General features: G+C 35.1%; 1 protein-coding gene across 1 annotated transcript; it reads left to right on the top strand.

Annotated features, from left to right (window-relative positions):
- Positions 1-6,627: 6,627 nt before the first annotated feature.
- LPAR4 (lysophosphatidic acid receptor 4) lies at positions 6,628-7,968 on the top strand. The gene has a single exon (XM_021688603.1). It carries the CDS (start codon positions 6,628-6,630, stop codon positions 7,738-7,740), a length of 1,113 nt encoding a protein of 370 aa, XP_021544278.1. The 3' UTR covers positions 7,741-7,968.
- The last annotated feature ends 3,670 nt before the right edge of the window (positions 7,969-11,638 follow it).

Genomic DNA, 11,638 nt, shown 5'->3' with positions numbered 1-11,638 from the left:
ATTGAAGCCTTGCTCATATCACTGTAGTTTAGGGGAGAAAGAAATCCAGCAGGTTAGAGCCAAGGCAGTGTGGTCTCCACCTGTTGTTCCACTCTTCTTTCCTCTTCCCCTATCAAGGCCCCTGTCCAATAGTAACAGTTTTTGCCAGAGAAAAAGAAAAGAAAAAAAATAAAGAACCAATATAATTTCAGGCCAAAAAATATAAATCTCCTTTGTTCAATTATTTTTAATGTAATGTATTGCCTTATGGAAGTGGATGAAGTATTTTTATGCCTTTTGTCACTAGTTATCTTTAATGATTATAGGTAATACAGACTTACGGACTTTATATTTGTTGATATAACTAATAAAATATGGCTTATCAGTGACAGGTGTGAAAATAAAATGTTATCTGCAATTCTGTAATAAAAAAATCCAAAATATTTAGGTACCATTTTAAAATATATTGGCTTTAATTTACTCTGATTTATATCATATAATAAATTTCTTTACCTTATAATTTTGGTATATATGTTATTGGAAAGGTCTCTCTATGGCACACTATTGTGACTAATTCTATTTCATAGCATTCATTGGAGGAAATCCCTAACAATAGTATCTTCAGAAAGTTCATTGATTACCCAAGTCTTGGATAAAATTGGTGCTAGAGCTTGGTTTGAACTGATATGGTGAGTACTACTCTCCTGGTAATAACTTTCTCCAAAATTCTTAATTTCATTCTCCAACTTCTTTTTTTGTAACCAATGCTTCCAATTTATTGTAGATCATAAGACCCAAAACTCCAGAATGAATGGAGTCATTGTAATTGTTTATTGTAATTCAGACAATTTTGGTGTAGATGTATATAGATCCTTTGATTTAAGCCCTCTGTGCCATTGGTATATACCTTTAGAGATAGGAGACATATTTTTTACTCATATTTCAAAATCAGTATCCAAGTATGTCAGATGAATTGGTATGCAAATTGATAACTAATTTACTTGTTTAAATATGTGTAATAAAGCCAAATTCCCAGTTGGCATGTATGAACCTCACAGAATTTGGAAATGCACTCTTTTAGGAACACCCAGAATGTTTCCCAAATGGTCTGGGGCTTCTTCTGAGATGATGTTGAATCTCAAGACTCTAGACAATTTCATAATATTCGGTTGAGCAATTTCTCTGCAGTTCTCTTACTCTATAACTGTTAGGGAAAATTCTACTTTAGTAGGGTTGATGCAATCTTTGGCCCCATCATGCTGAGGACTAAACAGTATTATTTTTCAAAGATTAGACTGTGTCATTAGGTGAAGGGTTAGTGGGAGCCTGGATTATTTTAGTGAAAAAAATCAAGTTAATCACTGAGGATAGGATCTGCTCAGATTAGGGCCTGTGTCAATTTCCTCCTCTTCTCAAAGTGAGGAGGCAAAACAGCCATAATAATCTCAGTGCAAATCAAAGTCAACACAGAGATGTGATTTTTAAAAGGATATTTCCTTCATCAAAACTAAATGAAGCTTATCAATCTGAACATTTGATGAACAGCCTGGCTTGCTTGGCATGAAATGTGATAGAGATCAATTTCCCAGCTCAGCTCTGGAGTAAAATATTTACTTATGGTCTCCTCCATATTATTAATGCCATAAGACTAAGTTGTATTTTAAAAATTATTATGAAACATCAACCAATGCATAGGAACATCAATTAGAACCATGTGTATGATGGTGACCTATGCCTGTGACTTGGTCTTTTTTTTAATTTAATTTAATTTTATTATGTTATGTCCGTCACCATGGAGTACACCATTAGTTTTTGATGTAGTGTTCCATGATTCATTATTTTCATATAACACCCAGTGCTCTGTGCAATACGTGCCCTCCTTAATACCCATCACCAGGCTAACCCATCCCCCCACACCCCTCCCCTCTAAAACCCTCGCCTGTGACTTGGTCTTATCTGTTAGCAGCCACTCTCATCTGAGAAGCAGCAGTCTGGACATATTCCCTATTACTCCAGCAGAATGGTTTTGATCTGTATTTTTTTGCAACATTTTTGTATTTTTTAGCTTGCTTCACTGCTAGATATTTATAGGCAAGGACACAATAGGTTTTGGCTTCCTCTGAAAACTATTGTCAGTGTTCCTAAGCTTCAACCAGAGTAGAAAGAGGAAATTCTCTGAGGATCAGAAGCACTCTGACCTGACCCAAGCTCAATAAAAACGGAGCAAGGTGGGGCGCCTGGGTGGCTCAGACCATTAAGCATCTGCCTTTGGCTCAGGTCATGATCCCAGGACTCTGGGATCGAGCCCCAGGGAGCCTGCTTCTCCCTCTCCCTCTGCCTGCTGCTTCCCCTGCTTGTACACTCTCTCTCTCTCTGTCAAAAATAAATAAAATCTTAAAAAAAAAACCGGAGCAAGGTAAGAGAATTTGAGTATACTCTGCCTTCAAGGCCTTGTCTTCCTAAACTCTGGACTGTCTTCTGTAGGGAACAAAAGTAAGCCAGGCTTTCTAGGCTACTGGGAATATGCCAGGAGTTAGAACTTTGTTTTCAATGTTATCATCTGAAAGTTTAGCATTTAGTGTCTGAAAGTTTAGCATTTAGTGAAGTGATTTAGGTATTCATCTCTGTAGGGCCAAAAAGCTAAGTCCACTTCCTCCAGGAGCCCCAAAGCCCCCAAACATGGTATATTTCATCATTATTGGAAGTTTTTTAAAAATGTGAACACTACTATGAACTGTTCAAATTGGGTCCATATGTGTAGGTCAAAGTTAAAAATTCATTGAGGGTCAGATTTCCCTTTGGTCAACCTTCGGGTGATCTGCCTCCTGCTCATTGTCAGTGAAAATACATCCACCGAGTACTCTGAACCCCCTAAGTGATTAGTTATTGGAGTGATTGGATGCAAAGGTCTTTACAAGACAATAGTACCATGCTACCTGCAGTGGAATAGTTAATTAACTGAATCAGTCTGTATTTTTTCTTCTTCATCTCATCTGAAGCTCATGTTGGCCCCTTGCCTTCATTGAGTGCACAGCATATTAGCCATTTATGAAAATCTAGTGGTTAAAAAAGTTTCTTTTAGTCAAAAGAAAGGAAGTCAGTCAGAAGAGAACTTGTTTTTTGAATATCATTGATTCTCCTTTAGAATCAGCTTGAGAGTCAAATGACTCTCTGATTTTTTAACCATAGCTCAAAGGGAGATAGTCCTTTTGAGGGCACCCTCTTGGATTGTTCTATTATGAGAAAATTGTGTAAAGGTTGAAATTCAAAGGGGGCTTTCTGAGGTATAAGGTATACATGGTGTTAGGAGAAAGATGTGTTGCTTGGTAAATTCGGCTTACCAAGAAAGACAGAGACATAAGTGTCTAGTTGTGTCAGAGAAAAGAAGGAAAAAAGATCTTCTATAATGTTCCTTTGTGATTAGGTAGGACTGAATACTGGCAAGCTCATAAAGCTACTCACAAGCCCTGTTGAATCTTCTTAGCCTCAGCTGGGAGACTCAGAGGTAATGTTTATACAGGGAAGAGAAACAGTATAGTCAAGTTACAGAGTGAACTAGTGTCTGGGTCAGAAATAGAACTCCTTGCTTCCAATGCTGTGTTAAGTCCCAGCACCACACCCTTACTGCTAGACAGGAAAGGTGCTATGTGTTCAAGCAAAGGAAAGTTATGAATAGGGCCTTAGTGACAGTTTTCCCATGCCCTGTCTTCAGGATTGAGACTGTAAAGCTTTCTTGTCTGTGGTCCTTTCTATCCCACAGGATTTGGTTCCTCAAAGCAGCAGAGCAGAAGTGCCAGACTGCCTGTTGTTGGTATAGTGTATATGTTCTGGGAGACATAAAACTGAATGGAAAACCAGGGAGACAAATTTCACCTATTTGAAACACACCATCCTGGGTAGTACAAAATAATAGCCAGTGAGCTAGAAGCATGCTGTGTAAAAAGGTTATCAGTGGACAGAGTGGAGGAACTCTGGGTACAGGTGAAAAGACATCTATTATGAAAACATTTTCCAAATAATCTTATTGGCAGTACTTATTGTAAAAGGCAGGTGCAAGCAGATTAGAATGAATGAGGCTTGGCTTTAATATTAGGGATTTTTCAGTCCCTTAATTTCTTTAGAATGTGTAATTACATTACAGGAATATTTTTGACTCTCTTTATTTCTTTTAACAATTAAAAAAATGGCATCCAGACTAATGGGTAGTGAGTGGTAGGTGTTAAAATAGTATATAAAGTGGTTTAAGCAGTTGAGAAGTTTGCCATTCTCTTTTTCCTTCTGCCATCCCATTGGTGAAAGAATCTGCAGAAACTTAGGTCTACAGTTCCCCAAGTGAGATATGAACCCCATTAACTGAGATTTTTCAGACTCTTCCTGTTTTTGCTGATCAGCTTCAGTGACCTTAAACATAGTGATTGCATACTGTTCTTTCTGAGAAAACTAGAAGGAGTGAGATGAAGCAAAGTAGTAGAGAAGATTTGAGGAATTGTGAACCAGAAATACCTCCCAAGGTCCTAAATACAAATTAGATAGCAGTACTGACCTCTCCCCAGCAAGGTCCTCTTTCTTTCACCTTTTCTTCTTCTCATTCTCTCAATTCTTCAGTTGTAATTTCTTTGCTACTTTCTTTCCCATCTCCTCTTTTGCTCTTCTCACCTATTTTTATTTCTTCCCTGTCTGTTTTTTTCCCCTCTTGGACCTTACTTGGTCAAGGTTCTTACTATGCTTTGCTTTTACATATCAAGGTTGATTGTGGCAAACACTGAGCTGGGCCTGTGGGATGAAATGGCCAAGAAAGAATATGATCTTAGTGCAGTGTTAGGCTTAGGGGAGGCACTCCATAAAGATTTTTTGCATGAGAATTGAGGAATAGCAAGTTTCCAATCTTAACTTGAGAACTTTAGCTATTAAAAGTGACAACTCTTTGATTTACATCCCATAAGTCATCTCTCCAAGGCCATTTCTCCCTCTAGGCACTGAGGTGAGTGAATTTTTTTTTCTCAAATCATTTTTTTTTTCTCAATCCAAACGCTGGTTGAAGTAACTTCAGGCCTCTATATCTCAGGCAGATTCCTTCCTCCACTCCCTTCTCTGTTACAAAGAGTGGCCCTTTAACCTGTTCCCTGGGAGTTGGAAGGAAAGAGTAATGTAAGGAGAAATCACTTCAGAAAAATGCCTTTCACATTTTAAAATATAATCATGTGAAAATCCATTATTGGTTATGTCAGGGAGCGAAGACCACTTTTACTCCATATCCTCCTCATTGAAAATAATTCATTCCGCAGTTACTTGTCCATAGTGTATTACAGAGAATTCAAAAGACAGTTCCTATGGCAGCTGTTAACCTAGAAAGTTAGTAAGATTTCTATATGCAGTTTAGAACAATGTTGGCCCAGATACCCAACAAAGATGATTAAGTTAATGACTGCCACATGTATAAGCAGTGGCAAGCAAAGGGCTGGTTACTGATCAGATCAGAAGTATATAGTGGGACAGGAAGATAGGCATTTAAGTCAAATCTACTTTTCATACTTCACTTGTATTCAGCCAGAAAAGGTTTTATTGATTAGGGCCACTTTAGGAGCTGAAGACATGAAAGTAACGGATTGGGCAGTGGGAAGGGGAGAAGAAGACATCCTAGGCTAGGCATCTAGGAAGAGAAAAACTTGGAGAGGGAACTACAATCTGCAAGAGGGAAACTCTGAGATTTTTATTTGAATTATCACCCTAGAAAGGCTATGTAATACTGTGAAAAATCTTTTCACCAGAAGCTTTAATCAACTGAAGGATCCTTGCTCTCTGAACTCACGTTTTAGAAGAAAAAGGTGAATCAATAATTTACTTCAGAAGTTTAGTCATAACTTCTTTAAGAGCATGTCCTGGAGGTCCCATATCGACCTGTAGTCTCATGCAATAGAACTAATATTCAGACAATGAGGTTTACTAGTATTGGAAGAGAAACAATATAATTTAGATAAGTTTAACAATTCTTTGGTTAGGAATGAAAAACCTGAATTCTGGTTCTGACGGTACCATTTACACATTCTTCTAATTCTGACATTGTAATTCTAAATTACATAAACTTCAGTTTCTTCTCCTGTAATATGGTGATAAATTCCTTTCTTGCCTACCTTATGGTGTTCCTTTGGGAATCAAATAAAACGCATTTTTTGAAAATTAAAAAACTCCATACACATTTCAAATTATTAGTGTCATTTTAACTATCAGAGTTAAATGTTTCTCCATCCCCATCCCCCATTGCTGTTTAGTCTCCATCCCCATCCACCCATTGCTGTTAGTCTCCTCCATTGCTGTTTAGTCTCTTATTCCTGTTCATTGCAATGCTACATATGGTATTGCATATATTATATTGAGTGTGATCTCTCCCAATCCTGCAACATACTCTTATAGTACCTTTTAACATATGGTTGGTGCTCAAAATGTACTTGTCAAACCAGTTGAATGTGCATATTGTTTCCATTCTGGGTAGACAGGGTATCTTTTACTCCATAGAAATGAATGGAAGGCAGATTTGATTATTCATTCCATCTTGTCTCCCATAGGAGGAAAATATTTCTTACCAGTCTCTAGTCTCAAAGTGGTGAACCCTGCAGCCAGCAGGCCTTCTGAAAAAAAAAAAAAAAATCAATGGGTGACAGAAGATTCATTGACTTTCAATTTCAAGATTTAAATTCAAGCTTCAGACCCAGGTTAGGCAATGCTACTGCCAATAATACTTGCATTGTTGATGATTCCTTCAAGTATAATCTAAATGGTGCTGTCTACAGTGTTGTATTCATCCTGGGTCTGATAACCAACAGTGCCTCTCTGTTTGTCTTCTGCTTCCGCATGAAAATGAGAAGTGAGACTGCTATTTTCATCACCAATCTGGCCCTTTCTGATTTGCTCTTTGTCTGCACTCTACCTTTCAAAATATTTTACAATTTCAACCGTCACTGGCCTTTTGGTGACACCCTTTGCAAGATCTCTGGGACTGCATTCCTCACCAACATCTATGGGAGCATGCTATTCCTCACCTGTATTAGCGTGGATCGTTTCCTGGCCATTGTTTATCCCTTCCGATCTCGTACCATTAGGACAAGGAGGAATTCTGCCATTGTATGTGCTGGAGTCTGGATCCTAGTCCTTAGTGGTGGTATTTCAGCTTCTTTGTTCTCCACCACTAATGTCAACAATGCAACCACCACCTGCTTTGAGGGCTTCTCCAAACGTGTCTGGAAGACTTATCTGTCCAAGATCACCATATTTATTGAAGTTGTTGGTTTCATCATTCCTCTGATATTGAATGTCTCTTGCTCTTCTGTGGTGCTAAGAACCCTTCGCAAGCCTGCTACACTGTCTCAAATCGGGACCAATAAGAAAAAAGTGCTGAAGATGATCACAGTGCATATGGCAGTCTTTATGGTATGCTTTGTACCCTATAACTCTGTCCTCTTCCTGTATGCTCTAGTGCGCTCCCAAGCCATTACTAATTGCTTGTTGGAAAGATTTGCAAAGATTATGTACCCAATCACCTTGTGCCTTGCAACTCTGAACTGTTGCTTTGACCCTTTTATCTATTACTTCACCCTTGAGTCTTTTCAGAAGTCCTTCTACATCAATACCCATATCAAGATGGAGTCCCTGTTTAAGACTGAAACACCTCTAACCACAAAGCCTTCCCTTCCAGCTATACAAGAAGAGATTAGTGATCAAACAACACATAATGGTGGTGAACTGATGTTAGAATCCACCTTTTAGGTAATGAGAACTGTCTTTAGGTCCAGATATGGTCTTTCTTATGATTTTTCCTATGCTATGAACAAGACAGTTTGAAGCTAATGATACTGAAAATAGATTAATGTACTGAATACAGTCAGATACATTTATTTGAATGTTTATTGTGCATATGCTGTTTTGTTCAATAATTATAGGTCAGGTCTAATTACAACAACCAAAAGAGATTGCCAAACTCTTCTGCTGTGTTGTAATTTCATTGTATCACATTATATGAGTAGCCAGTGGCCTTGACTTTAGTGATATGGAGATTATTTTAAAATTTTTTTAAAAGATATTTCCACTTTGGTAATATTTGGTAATTAGGTTGGGCCTATAAATATAGAACAAATTCAGGGATTATTTAAAAAAAAAACTTTGTGTTACTACTGATACATGTGAGTCTTTTTTTCCATTTTTGTATTGTCATAGAGTATATTTTAGCTCAAGAACATATTTTAGCCTAACATTATTAATAAGAAATGTGTCAAATTTAAAAGAGCTGGTAAAATTTATTGTATATATTTTGAAAGTAGAAACATAAATTGTGTTTGCCTGAATATGGATGGGAAGAAACAAAAGTAACTGGATTTACACATTTGCAGGTCCCAGCAGTGTCATTTTTTAAAAAAAAATCTTCCTTTTTTTTATACTACATTAAAATTTCCATATGAAACTTCAAATCCAGAAAGCTGCTAAATGTGTGCCCAAAATAAGTACAAAATAGAAAATCACATAAAACAACAAATATCCATTAAAAAACTAGCAACACCAACATTTTTTCTTAATTTCCAATTATCTTTCTTTTGAGAGACTGATTCTATAAAATATTCTTCATATAAAACTTTGGAGCATAATGCAGCCAGAATACTGCTGCATTTGTGCCCAGGTCAGGAGCAAATTGAAAAAAAAAAGTTAACAACAAAATATTAACAAAAAATAAAACAATAAAACACATTTAAAAATCTTTCTTAAAACTTTCTTAATGTTTTTTTGGGTGGAGAGTAGAGATCTGTAACTTTAAATCACTTATTCTCTCATATTAAATTTTGGAGCACAATGTAGCCAGATTGCTGCTAAATTTGTGGCCAGGTCAGGAGCATATTGAAAAAACTACATAAACCAACCCAAATCAATAAAATAAAACTCAGAAAAAAATTTCAAAACAATAAAAACAACAAAAAATAATTCCTAACATTTGCATTTATATTTTATTTATTTTTTGAGGTTCTGTAAATTTAAAAATACTGTATCATTTGTGTGAAATTTTAGAGTACAATACAGGTAGAAATCTGCTAAATTTGTGCCCAAATCAGGACCAAATTGAGTGAAAATACTCATAAAACAACCCCCTACAAAACAAAACACACAAAAATTTAAAACTTGTATTTTTTGAGCATTTGTAAAACTTGCAAATACCATGGCTTTCATATGATGCTTTGGATCAAAATGCAGTTAGGAAGCTACTAAACTGGTGCCTAGTTCAGGAGCAATTAAAATCAATATTTACAAATATACAAAAGACAATAAAACATTTTTTTTATAACCCACTTAAACAACAAAATAAATAAAATAATCTTTAAAATGTTTTACCGTTTATTGGATGAAATGTAGATTTAAGAATATTAAAATATGTAAATAGAACTTCTGAGCACAATATAGCTTGAAAGGTGCTACATTGGTGCTCCTGTCAGAAGGAATGGAAATATATTCCCTCATCTACATTCCTCACACACACACACAAGACAAAACAATTAAAACATTGCAAAACAATAAAACATTCTGAGAATTTGTATTAATTAATTTTTAAAATATTTGGATGATATGGCAACTTAAAAATGCTAAGACTTTTAAAGTAAATCCTCCATGAACAATGCATCTTGTAAGTTGCTTAAATTGTGCCAGGAAGTGATTAAAAACAAAACAAAACAAAACAAAAACCCCAAATACCATAAAACATTAATAGAAAAGGTAAAAATTTTAAACAATAATCAAATTCTTAAAATTCTCATTAACCTTTGTTTTTCTTTCTGATGATATATAGATTTAAAAATACTGATTTTTAAGTTTAAAACATGAGCATAATGTAACCTTATTTTTTCTTACATGAATCCTTTATATTTTATTTTATTTTAATTGCAGTATAGTTAACATACAGTGTTATATTTGTTTCAGGTATACAATATAGTGATTCAACAATTCTATACATCACCCTGTGCTCATCACAAGTGCACTCCTTAATCATCCCCATCACCTATTTCACCCATACCCTCACCCACTCCCCTTACATGAAACCTTTAAATCAAATGTTACTGTATGTATAAATCCCTATCACTAATGGAAACTATCCAACATTTTTATACCAATTGATTAATTATGAATTATTATTTTCTCCTCCTTATATTAACATTTGCTAGTGTAACATTCTCCAACAACTATATAACCATTACTGAATGAGGAGAATGTTTTCATTGTGATTCTGTAAATCAAAAGAACAGAATTTTTGGATGCTCCAATACCAAATCCTGACTTAATACTGTTTGTTGATGAGCCTTATATTAAAGAAAGAAAGAAAGAAAAAAACAATTCCAGGCTTGATATACAGTAAATTGCCTAGTTTCTTTTGTAAGATCTGTCTCCTTACCAGGACACAAATGACTAAAATGACTAAATCTGAGCCTGGGTTAGGGAATCATTGAAAAAAAAGTGCTAAAACGATAGAACAATAATAAAACTAAACTTTCAAAAATGCATTACTTTTTTCTTGTTATCTAAAGTCCTAAAAAATAATCATGCATTATATTGTCTTGTGAAAACATTATACATAGAATGTATAAGCATTAGGTTCAGTTCAATTAAATTAGGTTAAGTTAGGCTAAGTTCATTTGTTAGGTTATGTTGTAAGATCAAATTAGTAATCAAAGTATGAGTAATCTTTTTGTTTTTTTAGTATTCTTTCTTTCCCACTTGTAAAGTATAAACTGTATGTAACTTTTTGTTTGTGCCCTTGGCTCTCAAAATTATAAAATTTCAGGATGATGACACCAAACAGTTTAATGGGATATGTTAACCAGGTTGACATAAAATATATCAAAAAATTAACTAATTTTTTGTGTAATCTCCATATTTAGTTCTGTTTAATTTTCCATATTTCAATTTATTTTAAGTGATTTCAATTTTTATAGTTAATATAACATGCTAATAATAAAAACTTGTGTCATATGAACAATGTAACCAACAAAATGCAATGTATAATTAAATATAAAATTGATTTTTATTTTACATTTAAAAACAAAAGCAATAATTCAGCTTTAATTACAACTTGGATTTCAAATGCTCATCAAATGTAATAAATATATCTGGATTATCTAGCAGTTATACTTGGTCAACTATTTATTAAACTTTGCCTTTATTTGTAGGCACCCAGAGCCATTTTTCCTTTATTTTCTCTCCATCCTTCAAGAAAGAACTTATTAAGTATATTTGTACTCAAGTAAATTCCAATACTTTGTTTTTCAGGCTGTCTGAAGACTAATGCAGAATTGTAAACGGCAAACCCTTGGGTGACTTTTCAGGAATCAAGCTGGAAGATTAACTTCTACCTTCTCTGATTTGTCTAATTTGGCTTTGATTTATTTGGGGCTTCTTGCCAAGCTGATTCCTGATTACTCAGATTTGATTAAATTCCCTAGGACAGCTAGGAGTCCTGGAGAAAGTCAGGGCAAACAGACCATCTGACAACAATGAGATGATTTTGGAGCTGGATAGCTGACTGATCAATAACTAGAATAAGTGGTGGTCCCAGTGTGGCAGCCCAGGGAATTCCCAGTTATCACCCTTGTACCTTCTAACTCTCAGGGAAAGCAATGCTAAGATCTTATAA

The sequence above is a fragment of the Neomonachus schauinslandi genome, chromosome X (genome assembly GCF_002201575.2).
Source record: "Neomonachus schauinslandi chromosome X, ASM220157v2, whole genome shotgun sequence".
Classification (NCBI taxonomy): Eukaryota; Metazoa; Chordata; class Mammalia; order Carnivora; family Phocidae; genus Neomonachus; species Neomonachus schauinslandi.
This window is presented reverse-complemented; position numbering and strand designations above follow the sequence as displayed.

Coding starts and splice junctions, on each gene's coding strand:
- LPAR4 (XM_021688603.1), top strand. CDS start 6,628: ATGGGTGACAGAAGATTCATTGACTTTCAATTTCAAGATTTAAATTCA.